The sequence below is a fragment of the Lolium perenne genome, chromosome 3, assembly GCF_019359855.2.
Source record: "Lolium perenne isolate Kyuss_39 chromosome 3, Kyuss_2.0, whole genome shotgun sequence".
Lineage (NCBI taxonomy): Eukaryota > Viridiplantae > Streptophyta > Magnoliopsida > Poales > Poaceae > Lolium > Lolium perenne.
In genome coordinates this window covers 85856535-85874571 of record NC_067246.2, presented here as the reverse complement: position 1 = coordinate 85874571, position 18037 = coordinate 85856535, and the positions used below count along the sequence as shown (strand labels likewise).

Sequence of the window (18037 nt, the reverse complement as noted above, 5' to 3'; positions counted from 1 at the left end):
GCATGGGGATATCTAGTCGCATTTTGGGTTGCTGGGAGTATAATTTTCTTGCATGGGGATGATTATTGTAAAATTGTTTCTTGATTTAGAGGGCAAGTAGAGCTGCGGAGGATCACGGTTAGGTGTCGTGAAGCATCTAGATTGCTAGGTGAAGGTCTCTACAGTGAACTTGTTCAGATTATCAGTTAGTTTAGATTTGCTATGTTTGCATTTGCTAGTGTTGTCTTTGAAGTTCTATGTGATGGTTTGTTGGATTTATATCTATATATGTACTTTTATTAGCAGATGGTGTTCACTATACCACTACTCGAAACATTGGTGCCGTGGTGGAGTGGCATTCCATAGAACTTGTTTGGTTCTAAATTTCTTTATAACGATACAAGGAATTAGTAGAGTTTAGACTATTTTAGTCTTTAGCGTGGGAGTGCAGGCCGCATATTTTTTTTTTGGTTTTCAATTTGAGACATCTTAGCTCTGATACCATTAAAAATTGGTGCACTAACCAATTTAACCAAAAGTTCGAACTGATGGAAAGAGACTAGACAATGTATTTATATTCAACAGGTATATGATTGTTCATAGAATAGAGTTTTGAATATTTGTCATGTGCCCCTGTGTATTCTTGAGAGGAATTAGTTTTGCCTTTGTGCTGGAACATGTGTAAGATCATCCAATTAGGTCACAACTAATCACGCCAATAAATTTTGTGATCCCCACGAACATTTGTGCTCAAGAAAGGAAAAAAGCACTCGGTTCTAGATGTGTAGACCATCTCATGGTTCATAACCTTACAAGGAAAGCACACATGTTGTGTTTCACAAAATGTTTCTGTCTAGCTATTTTTTTGAAGTCATGTTTCTGTCTAGCTAGATTGTAATCCTAAAACCTAGACATCAGACCAAAAATTCGTACCAGTTGGGTGTGATAAAACGCTACCAGCCCTACTTGTCTCGTAGTCGTAGATCAACTTCATCGGTTGTGTTCCATACCATAAAACATGTATGTGCACTACAGTTTTCTGAAAAAACATGTATGAGAGGAGAAGGCCACAAAGAATTATTGGGGATAAGGTACTCTTTCTAGGACGAATAGCTACTAAGATCAGCTATTGATATGGACAAAGTAGTAACTCTAGATTTTGCGGAGTTTACATGCTGTTTCCCACATTTCTATTACACTATCCGGACAAGATCTCTTGAGCTGAATGTACCCTCTGCTTGCCACCACATCATCTATTTTAGTACAAGAAGCAATAAATCGAATGCAAGCATCTTTTAGTCCGGAACAACTATGCTGATCGGCTAAAGCCAATACAGTTGCAACAGATTCGGCATCGAGGTCTTTGCAGAGGATGTTTTCGCACATAAGCTTCAGCCTTTCCATGGCATAACGATCCGCAGCCACAAGCAGGTGTCTTGTCACCTCTTTCTTATCGTCTCCCTCCAAGTCGTCGTCCATCTTGGGAGGTAACGAATCGGTATAGATGAAGTGGAGCAAAACCTTGAAGATGGCAGGCTGCATATCATCAATGATGACCCGGTTTGAGTCCTTCTCCTTCATCGGCCCGTAGAGCAGAGCCTTGAAAACCGGCGACCGCATCGCTAGCACGAGCTTGTGGGCGGGGAGTTCCTCTCCTTGGACCTCGAACGTCACATCTGCGCCCTCCTTTGCATCTAGCAGCTTCCCGAGTTGCTCCGTGATGTCGGACGGTGGCACCTCGATATGGTCCTCCATAACATACGGCTCCTTGATGACGGTCATGGCGCATTTGAGAGTGAGACGATCGTCAACGACATAGTCCGATGCTTCCACCGTGGCCCTGTCTATGGTGCGCGAGACAAGGCAGTCTGAATTGGAAAATTTCTCCGTGAAGGCCACCAACGAAGAGAACCGCTTGGTCCTCCAATCGAAGATGCTGATTGTGCAGGATACCCGCGCCCGTTCTTTGTTCGGGTCCATTTCGACCAGCTCCAGAACGAGTGTTATGGCGTCCTTGTTATCTTCCGTAGGTCCAGCACGTCCGTCCGGGTAATAGCGGATGCACCACTCATGGCCGCCAACAGTGAAGCATGACGACTGGATGTAGTGGCCGACGCCCATGCCCCTGTGAAGGCTGTGATCGAGTATCTTGAACAAGTGCTCGCCCTGCTCCGACTCCACTGTGCATGTCGATGCCCTCAGCAAGATCGACATCGCAAATGCTTGGTAAGAGTTCTGAAAAGAAGTGCAGATCGATCGTTGAGGACTTGACAACCCCTTCTATTTATATACGGAGTACTATGTACGTAGTACCTGCGTTGATCGAATCGAATTAGGAATCACGTGATGTACTGTACTTGGTACGGGACTTTGTCAAACGGTCGGCGGCTGGCTCCATAACCGAGTCGGGCACGATCAGGGCACGCGTCCTCTGCATGCCATCCTTAACCAGTCGGGCACCATCAGGAAGGCAGATTTTTTTTTTTAACGATTTCGAGTCAAAACCAACCGCAACGGAAAGAGAAAGCCAGCCAAAACCCTAATCTCCTCTCCCCCGCGCGCCGCAAGGGCAAGATTTGCTTGCTGCTCGCCACCGGCCACCGGCCATCCCAGACCAGACCCATGCCACGCAAAAGAAGCAAGCTCTGCTCGCAGTCAGGATCGCCGTCTGGATCCGCTTCTTCCAGCTCTGTTCCCCTTCTTCGGAGGAGGGGGCTTATTTCGTGCTTACACAGCCCAACCTGCCTCCCCCAAGGCGCCGGCGATGATGCGCCCACCGTCGACGTCGAACCTCCTCTTCCCGACCAGGATTTGCCCCAAGCCATCTACGACCTCATCGTCCCCTTCTACGAGGAGGCCTTCCATCGGCTGCCCTGCGAGACCATGCCGGACCTCGTCGGCCGCCTTACCGCCGGCGGCTTGTGCCTCGGCCTCCTCGACCCTGTCTCCAACATCATCATAAACACCCTCGCCCTCCTCCCCGAAGACGCCGCCGCCGCCGCAGCAGCTGCAGCTTCCTCCTCTCCACCCGCCGGTAGGAGGTCCAAAAGAGTAGTGCGCAAAACCTTAGCCAAATCCAATAGCGGTGTCTACGCCTGGCACTCGCTTGCAGGCAGGTCCTACTATAGTCTCGTGGGCTTCCTCATGGCATACTTCGGATGGCTCACTGAGGAACAGGCCATCCGATACATCTACCGGGCCAACGCCAATCTCCTCCTTGCCCTCAAGCTCATCCAACACGATCTGTATGCTGAAGTTGAAGAACCACTGGACCCTGACTCAGAAAGGGCGTCTGCCGCCCTCAAGTGGGCGGCCACCAGGGCAGGCCACCCTTCGCCCACCACTTTGGCTCAGGCCATGACAATCCGGCTCAAAGATGCCGACTTTGACCTCCTACAGAAGCAATTTTCAGCTGATGGTACTCCTCCTCCTATCATGGCTAAGGATGCTGAAGCAATCAGCCGTATTGTGAGGAGGCCGCTTTATGTTACCGGCATAAGCCATGATGCCATAGATAAACTGGCTTTCCATGTTGGTCATAACCTTGATGTTATGGGGGCTGAAACGGAAGCTATCCCTACTGCAGGGACCATCAGCACCACCTACAGCTTTCACAGCCGCCCCATCTGGTCGGTGCAGTCTGAACTGTCTGATGAGCTAGAAGATTGCCTGGATGAAGCAGTTCGCCAGTCAGTTTTGTTCAAGGCCCCGTGTGGCGATGACTGCGATTACCGGCAGTCTCTCAACATGTACCTCCATGGTATGATTCACAACTTCTACATCAAGGCTCTCAAGCTGCTGCCCACACCCTCCGGCTCCCTCATGCGCGGCTTCCTCATAGCCGGCCACTGCTATGGCTCCATGGACCCTGTCTCCAACATCATCGTCAACTCCATCTGGTTCTACATGCATGGCTCCTTTCTCCCACTTTCTGAACAAAGGAAGATGAAAAACTACATTGACATCTTCGACCCCGTGGCGCTGCTTCCCTCACAAGTTTATTCCCTCAAGGGCCTTACAGAGCTGGCCAAATTTGTCGACCCCCAGTTCTTAGTGCCGGCGTGTGCTCTGGAGACACTCTGCATTGCAAGATGCAACATTGTTGACATGTTATCATCATCATCGGCAGAGAGGCTTGAAAAAAACCCCTTCCATGAAGCTGCCACGGTCGCTGAACACCCTCTGCCCCTTCAGCTGGGTGAACTGCACCAGCGGTTGCTGCTTATGCCTTATGAGCGAAACAAGCTTCTCTCCTGTATAACTAGGGCTCAAACTAGTAAGACTGTGTTGCTACTTGAAGAGATGACACCTGTTCTGGAGGCCGTGTTGTGGACATGCATTAATCCAGTACCGGTACTAGGGCCAGCTCCTAGACTTTGTGCGAAGGCTTTGAAGATGGTGGCAAATAAGAGATCAGACTATGAGGAGAATAGGAGGTGGTTCCGTTCACAGATTGAACAGGTGCTGAAGGATTACACGTCGAAGCATTTCTGGGTAGGTATCAAAGTTGTTTTCAACCATTAGCTGCTACGTATATTCGCCTTACCTTCATTTGACCAACTCTTGCTTGTTGCAGGGACCAAAGTATAAACTTGATATTATCTTTTGTGTGGAGGAAAGCTCGGAAGGCCCCCCCAGATTTGGCAGGCACTACCAAGTCAACTTTACGGCTACTCCTGATTTGAAGCTTGAGAGGACACTATTCTTCGCCGAATTTTGGGCCTCAAGTGAGCCAAAGCCAAACTTCTGCTGCCCTCTACCCTACCCGTATGTGGGTAAGTCTGCTACTTTTCGGCCGCCGCATGGCTAATTAGTACCTGATAGCACTTGATTAGTACTTTGGGTCATGCGATCTGCTTCATACTTGCAGCTTGTACCACGTCTTCTCATGCTTGCATGCACTGCACCTAAATTTGGATTGGTTTATGAAGGTGTTTTCTATCTCTTACTGAACCATGATTGGTTTTTGTTTGTGAATAGCCCGCTGCTACTATGGCGTGGATTCCTCAACAAAGATTGTGTATCCGGATCGCTCCGAGTACATCTACCACGATATCACGAAATATGGAACCGACCGCGTGCATGCCCTGCTAGAGATGGACCTTGTCTACTTCAGTTCCAAGATAGACGTGCAGCTCGCGAAGCATCTGAATCATGCTGCCTCCTCAGCACAAGTACCTCGGCATCCTTCGGGCTGGGCAAGGCCGAGGAAAGCGCGACGCTAAAAAACTAGGCCTGGCCTGGCCCGGCCATCGGGCGATTGTTTTTAGGCCCAGGCCCGGGAAGTTCGGGCTGGGCTGCCCATGTCAGGTATGTGCACCATGGCCGTTCAGACCATAAGTGAATCTTCTCTTGGCCGTGTAATAATATATGTCGCGGCTATAGCTAGTGTGTGATGTTATCAGCTGTGAAGTGAGACCTTATATGCATTCCTGCTGTGTGCTATGGTTTCCTAATGAATGCACATTCTGCGAGTATCAGGAAAGTGGCGGACATTGCACTGTGATATTCTTGTACTCCGGCATGTTTTGTTTCCTTGAGCTAGCTGCTACTGGTACGCATGTGTCCGTGCCTTCTGTTTGTTGACCTTGTTAAGTTTGTGTGTAAATCAAGCTAGGTTGCTTGCTGCTATGGTTGTGAAATGGGTATGATGAAGCAGGCTGTACCTTGATCTTTAACCAGATGCTCTTAATTTGGCTGCTCGATCTAGGAGATCTTATACAGTAGGAGGCTGTAGTTTCAGCCGAGTTGTCCTAGTAACATTGTGGACAAACTTAGAAACGATGGATCAGTACAGCTGCTAGTGATCATACTCCTGCTTTGTGCTGTTGCAGTTATAGCTTCTTACTCGTGGTTTGGTGGTAATAGAAGTGGTTTTCTTGGCTTTGGCTGCCATTAGTTGGAAAAGAGCTAAATTCCTGGCTTGGCTTGTCTGATATCCTAATTTTAGCATGTTGTGTGGGCAGATTCAGATGTGAATGTGATTCCAAGAGTAGTTTATGATAGTAGTAGGCCTAGCTCGGCTTGCCCTAGTTTCTCAGCCCTAGTGCCATGTCAAACCTCCAAATATCTAATCCGGTTTCGCCCGTTCCTCACCTCCCTCCACATACCAAATAATTGGTTTCGTGTTATCTTGTTAGGTTGGCAGCAGCAAACGAGTTGCTTGCTCTTGTTTCTGATGTAAAACATCAAGGCGAACATAGGTTAACCACCATCAAAGTCATATCAGTTGTCTGCACATGTAAAGCACATTTCGGTGTATATGCATTTTAACATCAACGCCACGTTTGCCGAAGGAAAAAGCATGCAGAAATTGGGTCATACTCTTAATCTGTTTCACAACACTTGTATTTCAGATTATGCAAACATCTTACTTAAGAAACCAATGAGAATGACAGAAGCCCGCCTCTCCGCGCCAAATCGACTCCATGCTCGCTAGTCGCTACCCAATCCCCCACCGACAAGACATCTCGAACTAACCAATCTAGAACCATCAATCTGTCCGACGAGCCCCGAGTAGCTGTTGCTTCTGTGGATGGGGAAACCGTCATCACGTGCTCTGCTCGACACTGCAAAGACCGGCGGTGATTTCTCTGCCTCGGCTACGATGAGACCCTCTGGTGAGCTCTGGTTCTGATCCCTCGTGTGCACTATGTCAAGGAGGTATATTAGAACTCAGTGTAATTCATCTGCTTTTCTTTTTGTTAGGCAATGTTATGGATCGGCGTTGTCATCTTCTTCGGGTACAGAATGCACTGATTCTTAACTTTCTGTTCGTATTCCAAGCAATTTGTGAACTCTTTGTTTACTTGAAACTCTGTAACCTCAAACGCACATGAGAAAACTGTAGTTAATTCGTTCAATCTTGGGAGATTATTATGTAAAGGAATTGGTTCAAGTCATTCTGCTTTTCCTGAATAAAATTGATTTTTTTTTGTGTGGATCAAGTAGAAGTCATTGAGTCCACGAGATCATGCCAAAAATGAGAGCCACCTGGACTACCATATATCACGTGAGATGCTATCTAAGAGCTGTTTTCTTAGCTTGCTAAAAGTAAAACTGTAGTAACTACATAAACATCAAGCTTAAGCCTTAAGGGCAATTGCAAACCTGGCAAGAGTACAAGTCCTTTTTAATTTCTGATACTAAATTGTATGAATGTCGTATGGTAATATCAATTCACACATACACACAAGTTTACTGGAAATCGTGTTTTCATCTCAGACCCTTCCCTGTAGTATAGACATCCATGTTGTGCTGACGGTAATTTCGATTGCTTGATGCTCTGGTTTGAAAGTGAAGTAAACGGAAGAGCTAAACTGAATTATTCAGAGTATACAGAGGATGCAGAATGCTTTTATTCTTCAGTTGGGATAGCGAGTGTGTGGTGTTTCTCTGTAGATAAACGTCAGTCCTTTAGGTTGTTTTGATAGGTGTATACTGAAGCTAAACTGAACCAAAACATGTACCACTTCATGTTAACCATATATAAAAGCTTGAGCAAAGACATGGGTGTACTGCAGCAGTCTCTGTATCGATTCATGTTTAGTACACTAGCACAAAGCTGCTGGTAATTATTTTATCTAGGACATCACCCAGTGCAAAATATTTTTGATGAGTATAGTTCGAAACAAAATAAACTATGCGGTTGTACTTGGCTATTTATTCAGAGAAGTAGCAACTCTACTGTAGCATATTTTGAGTTTTGGCAACAATCCCGAGTTACAGGAATTAACCATGCTAATTTGATTGCATTCCTTTTTTGAGTGAACTAAATAGTGTAACCTGTGATCTTAAGCATTCAGAATTTGTACTTTTATAAGTACAGATGGAATCGAGTATTCTTCACTCCTTAAACTTGTATAGGTACAATTGGTTCTAAAATGAATCAAAATGCATATGCTCTCATGAACATCTCATAAGCATCATTTGCGTTTCATAATTTGAATGCATATTTCTTGGTCAATTTACTAGCAAGGCCTAGGTAGGATTCCATTTACCGTAAGTGGGGCAGCAGTATCCAGTTTGTTGTGTTCATTATGTCAGTTTGGCTAGTTTATTTATACTGGTGGTTTGATACTACTCATTTTGAGCTAATCACCTAGGGATAATGCATATTCTAGATGGCTTTGCTAGAATGCTAGTTAGGTGTTCAACTGTTATGTTATAATAATGTCATGACAAAATATATGATGCTCTTTCCAGTTTCTGTGATAAAGATGTTCAGTGGTCGTGCATCACTGGAATTGCATTCTACCACCTATACTTGTTAGGAGTGGTAACCGTACGGCGGCTTTGTGGGACATGCAACATTGCCCTATCATGGGAGGCCAACTTTTAGCTAGTTTGTCCGTTACCATGCATGATGTCCCTGATGATAATTGTCCATGGGTAGGTTATACACCTCATGATTGAAGTTTCGAATTTCGAATCCCATGTTGATGGCTGAAAATGATATGCAGCGGTCTATCTGCTTTTAGACCAAGGATCATCTGATTTTGATGATTTTTCACCTTTTTTTTCTTCTGGATATATGTGGAGCTTATATGACATGACATGGATCTTGTGATCCAAACTCCCTTGTACATATGTCAAATTTTTTTTGGATGATGTTTTACTAGTTCATTGTTGTGAAAATCAATAGGGATTTTATATCCGTTGAGAACTTAGATTTGTTTGATGTCAAGTTTGTTTGGATGATGTTTTACTCCTTTGTATATCATAATGCTTCTTACTTCTGATATAGTGGGGTATTTGATTTTTATGGAAAATCTGAATTATGCAATCTGCGACATGATAGCCATCGTATATTATGATGCAAAACTATTTTTTATTGATTTTTATTGTCAATATACTTCTGGACTTTGTTTAAATTTACCAAATCGTACTCTTGGAATTGAGGAAGTATTTATTCAACATAATGGGGTATCTGCTTGGGAAAGTTCAAATGCTATTTAGTGTGGGCACCATATACTGTCCCTGATTTTGGTACTGTTTTAGTTCTTGTGCTAAACCTACTTACTATTTATCATGATCTAAACTATGAGAGGATTACTTCTGGTGTATTTGATGTTTAATTTCATTTCAGTTCGAAGAGCTTGCACAAGCTTATGAGGCTCTTAGTGACACTGAGAAGCGTGAGATCTATGATCAGTATGGTGAAGATGCCCTGAAGGAATGTATGGGAGGAGGAGATCCATTTGACATCTTCTCACCGTTTTTTGGGCCCTTTTTTGGAGGTATTGTTTGAAATTTGCAGAGAAAACTTATTTTCCTCTTTGGCCATCTAACATTACCAGCAAGGTCCTCCAGCTGCAATCTCCACCACTCCCTTTTGGCCACCGCACTCGACGAAGGCACCTGAGGGCAAAGCTTCTCTGTCAAAGCCAAACTGTGTCCGAATTAAGGTAGCTGTCAAGAGGCCTGATCTTGTGAATGGAGTGAATGGTGTGTACATTAATGGTCAGGGTTACTACATTCGCTGGGAGGTGGAAGGTGATTATGCCCCTCCTCCGTCTTCAAATGATCCTGATAATGCTAGGAAGGGCAAGGATGACACCGGTGATGGCAGAGGGGAACGTAATGATGGAGATCAGGAGGATAACGCGAACAAAGACACCTCTCGGGATGACGACGGGGATGCTGGCTATGAAGGCATAGACTATGATGGAGCTGAGGGTGGAGGGATGAAGAAGGATTTCGATGGCTAGACTGATAAATGTGCTAGGATGGGAGAGGGTGGAGCGATATGCAGTTGGGAACTCATTTTCTCCAGTTAAACAGATTGTGGTTTCAAATGGTGGTCGGGAAAGGAACATGGCGGAAGTAGCAACTATGATTTCTGCACTGGTGTCCGTGACTGAGGCAGTGCCAGTGAGGTAGGTGTCTGAGACTGTTTGTGATGATGCTGCTGTCCGGGATAATCCGTGGTTGTTGGTGTCCTGCAATAGTGCGAAGAAACAGAAACTGGATGTGGTGGGAAAGCCAATGAACATGTCGAAGCCGGTGATGGCGACAAGAACGAGCAAAAGGGTGTGTAAAGATGGGATTTCTATTATGAAGAAAGCGGAAACCAGAGCGGCAAAGCGTAACGAAATTGCAGGTAAATAACCCTTTTATTGTTCTTCGGTCTGTACCAAATGAAAAACTTGCTAGTTTGGCTAGCAACTGTGGGGTCGTTTTTGAGGATAATCAGGCTAATGTTGACGTACATCTTGATGTTCTTTAAACATAAGGCTCGAGCAGAGCCCGGTTTTAAATTAATAAAGCCCCAACGGCAGAATTCATACATCATCCACAAACACGAACCAGACGCGACACGATGGAGGGATGCTCCACACAACCACAAGCACAGGTTACACGACCTGGACAACACAAGATACAAGGTGGACGACCTAACACAAACAGATGGCAAGGCGACGCCCCAACGCCAAAACCTGCCACCTAGAAACCTCGGACGCCACCTGACTCCACTCGGCCCCAGTGGGGAGCACAAGACACTAGACACTATCTCTGATAGAAGCATGAAGAGCTCGGATCCTGCCAATCACCAGCTCCACCGCTTGCCGGTCTCCTCTCTTAGCCAGAAGCTTCCACGCCTGCACGGGTTAGCACGAAAACTACCCTCAATGGTGAATTTGTTTCTAACGTTCCAGAGTGACCAAAGAAGGGCAGCGCACGCCAACCAAAGAACTCTCCGAGTCTGGCCGACGTGGACGCGCATGTACCGAAATATGTCGGCAAATCACGAGGGATTCCAAGAGCAACCAAGAAGGTCTCTGACCGCACTCCACATGAAGCGCGCCAGCGGACATCTGAAGAAGATGTGGTTGTTATCCTCCACCTCCAAGCAAAGGGCGCAAGTCCCACTAGATGGACCCTTACGTTTCCGGATGTTGTCATTGGAGGGGAGCCGACGTTTCGACAATTGCCACAGAAAGATACGGACTTTGAGTGGCACCTTGGTCTCCCACACTATCCCAAAGTGTTTGTGGGGAATGCCTTGGCATAAGCTCTTGTACAAAGACCGCACGGAGAACTTCCCATTTGGTTCCAAGGACCAAGATATCCGATCTTGAGTCTCCGACAGGCGGACTGTCTCCACCAGCCGGGCAAAGTTAGTCAACTCCACGCGCTCCCCTAAGCCCAGTTCACGGCGGAACGTGAGCCTGCACGTGGCCAGGGGTTCCGACGCAATGGCAAAGAGGCCCGGGAACTGGTCCTTGAGGGGGCCCTTCTGATGCCACCAGTCCACCCAAAATCTAGTGGCACGGCCGTTGCGGATAGCGTGTCGGGCCCCCATTCCGAAGACATGCTTGATCGTTTGGATAGCGTTCCAGAATTGGGATCCGGGCCTATGATTATCTGCGAGGAGGTCCCTCTCCCCCAGATACTTAGCCCTAAGGATCTCCGCCCAGAGGCCTTGCTCCCCAGCGTACAGCCTCCAAATCCATTTGGCCATAAGGCAAATGTTCATAAGTCTCGTGTCCACAAGACCTAGACCCCCCCAGGCATTTAGGCTTACACATCGCCGACCATCTGACCCAATGGTACTTGCGTTTAGCCCCGTTCGCTTCCCAGTAGAAACGGGACCTGGCCTTGTCGAACAGGCCATGCACACCCTCTCCCAAGAGGCTCACCGCCATCGCATGCTACGGCAAGCTCGATAAGCAAACATTGATAAGCGTCAGCCTCGCAGCCGAGGACATCAACTTTCCCATCCAGGGATCTGCGCGCTTGGCCACTTTGTTAGTCAGCGGACCCCAATCCGAGGCTAGAAGCGCGCGGTCACTCACCGGTAAACCCAGATAAGTAAAAGGGAAAGTGCCTCTTCTGCAGTTAAGCATATTGGCAATCCTGGTCCCCTCAGCCTCATCCCCGCCTAACAACATCACCTCACTCTTATGGAAATTAATCTTGAGGCCCGACATATTCTCGAAGCAGAGAAGTATGTATTTGAGGTTGGCGATGGCCAGGTCATCTGGCTGGAGCATGATGATGGTGTCATCCGCATACTGCAAGTGAGACACCCCCCAGGTATCAAGTGTGGGATCAACCCAGATATGTGGCCTGCCTCTCTGGCCTTATCCAGGATGGAAGCCAGAGCTTCCACCGCAAAGTCAAAGAGGAGGGGGGACAGAGGGTCCCCCTGACGCACCCCGCGCCCGTTACGGAAGAAGTTCCCTACTTCCCCGTTGACAGTGATCGCCGTCTGGCCCCCCGAGACCAGACCTAACGCTCTGTGGACCCACCCGGGTTCAAAGCCTTTGCGGAGAAGAACCTCCCGCAGGAAGGCCCAGTTCACCCGATCATAAGCCTTCTCAAAGTCCAGTTTTAAGAAAACTCCCCGAAGTTTCTTGGACTTGGTCTCATGAATGATCTCCTGCAGAACCAGGATCCCTTCATGGATATGACGACCCCGGATAAAAGCAGATTGGGTCAAGCTAATCGTCCTATGCGCAATTGGAGATAACCTAATCGCGTACGCTTTGGCCACAAACTTGAAAATAACGTTGATAAGCGCAATCGGCCTGAACTGTCTAATATCGTTCGCCCCAGGAACCTTGGGAATGAGGGATAGGACCCCCATATTGAGTCTTTCAATGTCAACTCTCCCCAGAGCAAAACCGTTGGCGATTGCCATAATAAGAGGTTTAGCCAATTGCCAGAACTCTTTGAAGAAGAACACAGGGAACCCGTCCGGCCCCGGAGCGGTATCCGTCTTCATGCTAGCCAAGACAGTGTCCATCTCCTCCCCAGAGAAGGTGAGCATCAAGCTGTCATTATCACCATCCGACACACGCCGTATGGAGTGCCAGATGGAGGGGGAAAGAGTCAGGAGGCTCGGCGCCGCCTGCGCCCCCATCAAACCTCTGTAGAAGTCATAGATGTGTGTCTGCAGCTCCCTCTCATCAGTAATGACCCCTGAGTCACTGACGAGGCTCGAAATCGCACACTTTCTATGCCGGCCATTGGCGAAAGCGTGGATGAAGGCCGTGTTCGCATCCTCCTGGATGAGCCAGTTGGCCCGACTAAGCTGCCTCCAGTATTCTTCCTCCACCCTGGAGAGATGGAGGAGTTGACCCTCAAGGTGGTATCGCAACGCCCAACCTTGATTATCCAAGCCTGCATGGTCCGCGACCCCATCGAGATCCCGGATTTGTGCCAAGATGTCAGCCTTGAGGTCCCGCTCCTCCTTCCCAAGGTTGCCCCCCAACCTCTAAGAAACTGCCTAAGGCCTACGGCAATACGGTGCCAGATCTCAATCGGGTCCTGACACCGCGCCGAATCTCTCAACAGCCCCTGCCATCGGTGCGCCACCAGCTCATGGAAATACGGTTTTTCCAGCCAACCCTTCTGGAAGAAAAACCGAGAACTCCTCTTGCCTAACTCCTCCCAGAGGTAAGGACAAGAGGGGAGTGATCCGATCCAATGATGGTATCCGCCACCAGGGAACTTAAGGGGAAGAGACCCTCCCACTCAGGGGACACCAACACCCTGTCTAGGACGCAGCGAACGGGGGAGAGCTGTCTGTTGGTCCACGTGTATCTCGCCCCCGTCCTGCGGATCTCCCGAAGTGCAAGAGAAGCAATGCAATCATTGAACCTCTGAACCCGCGGCCAGTCAATGTTGTCATTGTTCTTATCCTCAGCTCCCCTGATCAGGTTGAAGTCCCCTCCCACCATCAGCGGGAAGGGGCAAGCATTAACCGCCGCCGAGAGCTCTTCCAAGAAGTCAGCGGATCTTCGGTGGTCCGCAGGACCATACACTACGAAGATCGACCACCGAGAAGAATTGTTCAGCTGCAGAACATCTGCCCGGATGAAGAAGGCACCCCAATGCCACTCCAAGACTTCAAAGGCGTCTTCATTAACCCCGAGGAGCATGCCTCCCGAGCGCCCCTGCGCGGGGGTGGATTTCCATGCAAATCTACCATGCGGATCCAGGCTAAGAAGCTCCGCGGGGGTGAAGGAGGCCTTGATGGTCTCCTGCAGGCCGACAAAATCAAGCCGCTCTCGGGAAATGAACTCCTTAATCTGTGTTCGTCGTCCCGGCCGACCGAACCCACGGATGTTGTAGAAGCCCGCGCACATCACGCACAGGATCCCTTCCTCCACCCGCGGCGGGAAGCCAACACGGCCTTAGTGCGCCTCAAGTTGGGCTGGGGCGCAGCCAACACAGGGACATCCACCAGCGCAGCGTCCGTCTCCCGATCCGTCGCAGTCGTAGTCCCAACTACCACAGACGACGTCGGGGCAAGGGGCACAGCACGTGCCGCCTCCACCTCCTTGCGGAAGACCGCAAGGGCAAGCGCTGCCTATGCCTCCTCCTTGGCCCTGATCAGGGCAAGGGCTTCCTGGGGCGAGTGTGTCTCACAAGAAAACGCAAGACCCGAATCGTGTGTAACCCGAAGAAGGTGAGCATCGAAAACCTTAGGAAGAATGGCAAAGTCATCGAGTTTACCTGACGGGTCGAGGTTCCTGGTAGCCGTCCTCTCCTGCGCCCTCTGCAGGACCGGGGTCGCCGCACCCGGCCCAGTGAGGCGCGCGCTCTTGCGTGCAGGCTCCGCCGGGACCGTCCTCGTGCGCCTCCTCCTCGGAACGCTAGCCCCTGGGCCGTCAGACTGTGCCACCGTTGCCTCGTCCAACTCAGAAGCCTCCCTCATCAACTCGTCACTGTCAAGCACCCCAATCGACACGAGAGACTCCGCACCACCTAGATCCTTGGATGGTGAGCCCGTCGTAGTGGTGCCCTCCGAATCCGCGGTGATGAGGGTGGAGGAATCGACTGGAGGTGAGGCCGGCCGAACCAACCCAGGTCCCGTCCCAACCGGCGCCTCCACCTCCAACCTGCTCGCGCGAGCCTCCACCAGGGGGCTGGCCAGGGAGAGCGGAGGTTGCTCCCATACTGATCCAGGCCCGCCCCCAGCTGCTCCTCCACCGAGGGCTGCACGGAAGCCAGCGTGGCCTCGGGAGCTCCCGGTTGGGCGCGGGAGCGCCTCGCGGCACCCGGGGAGGTGGCATGGCCATGGGAGCCACTCGGGACCCCCACGCCGGCAGGACTGCCACCCTCGTGATCACGAGCACGGTCCTCCCTCCCCTCCGACTCCTTACGCAAGGGGGAGAGGTCATCCATATCATCATCATCCTCCTCATCCTCTTCCCGCGGGTGTGGAGGCTGCGGTGGAGAGTGAGGAGGGGCCGACCCGGACGGGCCGGCTAGAGACTCAACATGGATGCCGATGCTGAACCCCTGCTTCTTGTGGAACACCTGCACCACGCCCTGGAGTTTGTCCGGGTTGCGACAAGCGATGCGCATCCGAACGGGCTGGCGGCAACGAAGAGAGCCCTCGTCCACCTCCATCGGCCAGCCCAACATCCTCATCTCCGCCAACAGGCGGTTGGCCCTGCGCATCCGCTTGGGGACCCCGGTGAGCTTGACCCACACCTCCTGAAGGAGATCCACCGGGGCCGGGTCAGCGTCCGCAAGACGGATGTCCGCCACCGTCCCACTGAGCGGCAGGAAGAGGCGGCCACTGCGGGTACTGAACTGCAGCGACTCACGAGACGGAAACAGCACCGCGAACTCATTGCGGCCCACCTCTTGGACTTGCCAGTCCCAGTCGGCCTCAACCAGGTGTTGCAGTTCCCGGCGGAGATCCGCTCCGCGAACGTCACCTGGCGAAAGGAGATGACCGCCCCATTGGTCACCTCCTCACCCTCATCCTCGTCCTCGTCGAAGTCGAGGTAGAAGAAACTCTCCCTGGGCACCGCCTGGCCGAGGATGCGCAGCTCCGGCTGCTTACCCTTGGACAAGCAGGCGTTCGAGTTGTGCCCCTCCACCCCGCAGAGGAGACACACCGGCGGAAAGGTGCAGCTACCCTGGAAGTGCCCCATCCTGCCGCATTTGAAGCACTCCATGTTGGAGGAAGGGGTCGCCTCCCCCGCCGTGGCAGTAGCGAGGCTCGGCCCCGAGCTCGCCGCCGGACGACCCAGCGCCACAGGCTGCTTGCCCGCCGCGGTCTCCGAAGCCCGGCCCCTGCCGAGCTCCGGGATGGAAGGGGGAACGGGCGGTGCCGCCGCCTCACGAGCCCGCCGGGCCTCCCTCTTCTGCTCCCTCGCCACCCACCAGGCGGGAGGGGTGTTGTTATCACCTACGCCGGCCCTGGAGCCCCCCTGCCCCTGCCGACGTCGACCTTGTTCCGCCAGGGCCCGGTCCCGTAGCGCCGCCTCTTGTTGCAGCGGCTGCTGCTGCTGAGCACGGCCCGCCCCCGAAGCCCCCTGCGGCCTTCCCGCCGCCGCCGCCTGGGGACGGTCCTCCAGGCGCCGCTTGTTGCCGGCCTGCCCCCGTTGACCGCCGGCCCCCGCGCCGCCGCCCGCTCCCTGACCTCCTCCAGCCTGCCGCCCCATGGTGACCTGCGCAAACGAGCGCGAGAGAGGCGGAGGTGGAGTAGTACGACAGATCTTGCGCGCAGCTCGGTGATGGCGGCGCACGTCCTGAGCCGAAGCAGGAAAACCTAACGCTAGACTCGCACTCCATCTTGATGTTCTCAAAGCCAAAGAACAGGCTGAGGCGTTTCTTGCTGAAAACAGAAAAAGAATTAAACTGGGTAGAGAAAAAGAGTTAGAAATGGCTTGTTCTGAACATGTTGGTTTAGCAAATTTTGAATGTTGTCGATTGGATAGTGATGGGGTTGATGATGCCTCATCACTTGACATGCCTAATTTGCCTACACCCACCTCTCCGTTAGCTGACTTAGAGAGTCTGGCTGGTAAGATGGATGGGAGAAAAGGTAAAAGAGGAACCAAGAAGTTTGATGTGACAAGCTCTGATGTTCCGGTAGGTCGTAGAGGTAGGAAAAAAAAGTTAATCTATGGCTTGTCTTTTTAATAATATAAGAGGCTTTAGAGCACCTGGTAGAGCTAGGCAGCTGACGGAATTGCTCAAAGACCAAAAAGTGGATATAGTGTGTTTACAGGAAACCATCACGCAGAATTTTTCAGTTGTTGAATTGAATAGCCTGTCTAGTGGTGTGCCTTTTGTCTGGCATATGGTGCCTGCTAGAGGGCATTCCGGCGGTTTGCTGGTTGGGGTCAACGATGATGTGTTTGAGTGCATCTCAAAGGACCAAGGGGTGTTTTTCTGTAGCTTTGTAGTGACCCAAAGGAGCACATGTTTTAAGTGGGAAATTGTTGAAGTTCCCGGCCTCAAACTGGACCGCGGTCATGGGAGCGATCCCGGCGGGAACAGAGGCGGACGAAGACGAGGCCATGGCCCCGACAGCAGTGTAGAGATGGAGGGAGGGTCATCGCGGCGGCGGTGGAGAGAACTCGCGGCGGCGACGATCGGATCTTGCAGCGGCGGAGGAGGCTCGCGGCTCTAATACCAAGATTGAAAAGAGGTAGGGTTTTGTGTGTGGGGTGAACAGCCCCGCACGGTCTCCACTTTATATAGACATGATCATACAAATACAAACGTATACGGTATGTATACGTGTTACATGACGGTAAGGGTTGGTGTCTAATTACAACTAGCAAGCCCTGGTGCGGTGGCACGCATGTTTACGGTCCAGCTCAACATGAATTTTCTCAAAACTTTTTATTGGAACATTCTGAGAAAATTATGTTGAGTAATCTTCACATTATGGTTGGCAGTGATTTTAACCTCATTAGATTTCCTTATAAGAAATCCACTGGGGTGGCTAACAGAACACTTATGGATTTATTCAATTGCTTTATTGCCGACATGAATCTTATTGAGATTCATAGGATTGGCCCAAAATTCACCTGGACTAACAAGCAAGAGGTTCCCATTATGGAAGTCCTGGATAGAGTCCTTGTCTCTCCTATTTGGGAACAGATGTATCCTCTGGCCATTGTTTATACCTTATCGAGGTGCGGCTCTAATCACACTCCATTGTTGGTGTTGTGTGCTCCCAGGCTCCCATCCAGTCCAGAGGATTTTAAGACGGAATCCTCTTGGTTTTTGGATCCTAGCTTAAAATCCGAAGTTAGGCGTCATTGGCCAGTTAGGAGAGGGGGTGGGGTGCTGGATTACT

The 18037-nt window shown here is 50.4% G+C and overlaps 2 protein-coding genes across 2 annotated transcripts; one reads left to right on the top strand and one right to left on the bottom strand.

Annotated features, from left to right (window-relative positions):
- Positions 1–1131: 1131 nt before the first annotated feature.
- Positions 1132–2193, bottom strand: LOC139837936 (BTB/POZ and MATH domain-containing protein 2-like). The gene has a single exon (XM_071827260.1). It carries the CDS (start codon positions 2191–2193, stop codon positions 1132–1134), a length of 1062 nt encoding a protein of 353 aa, XP_071683361.1.
- A 903-nt stretch (positions 2194–3096) lies between these two features.
- On the top strand, positions 3097–5591 carry LOC139837543 (uncharacterized). The gene is made up of 3 exons (XM_071826946.1): positions 3097–4473; positions 4556–4754; positions 4960–5591. The coding sequence occupies exons 1-3, from the start codon at positions 3124–3126 to the stop codon at positions 5202–5204; spliced, it is 1794 nt and encodes a 597-aa protein (XP_071683047.1). The 5' UTR covers positions 3097–3123; the 3' UTR covers positions 5205–5591.
- Positions 5592–18037: the final 12446 nt, after the last annotated feature.

Bases quoted from the DNA above. Each gene is read 5' to 3' on its own strand.
- LOC139837936 (XM_071827260.1), bottom strand. From the start codon at position 2,193: ATGTCGATCTTGCTGAGGGCATCGACATGCACAGTGGAGTCGGAGCAG.
- LOC139837543 (XM_071826946.1), top strand. From the start codon at position 3,124: ATGGCATACTTCGGATGGCTCACTGAGGAACAGGCCATCCGATACATC. The intron at 4,474-4,555 runs GTAGGTATCAAA...TGCTTGTTGCAG, and splicing joins ACACGTCGAAGCATTTCTGG to GGACCAAAGTATAAACTTGA. The intron at 4,755-4,959 runs GTAAGTCTGCTA...GTTTGTGAATAG, and splicing joins TCTACCCTACCCGTATGTGG to CCCGCTGCTACTATGGCGTG.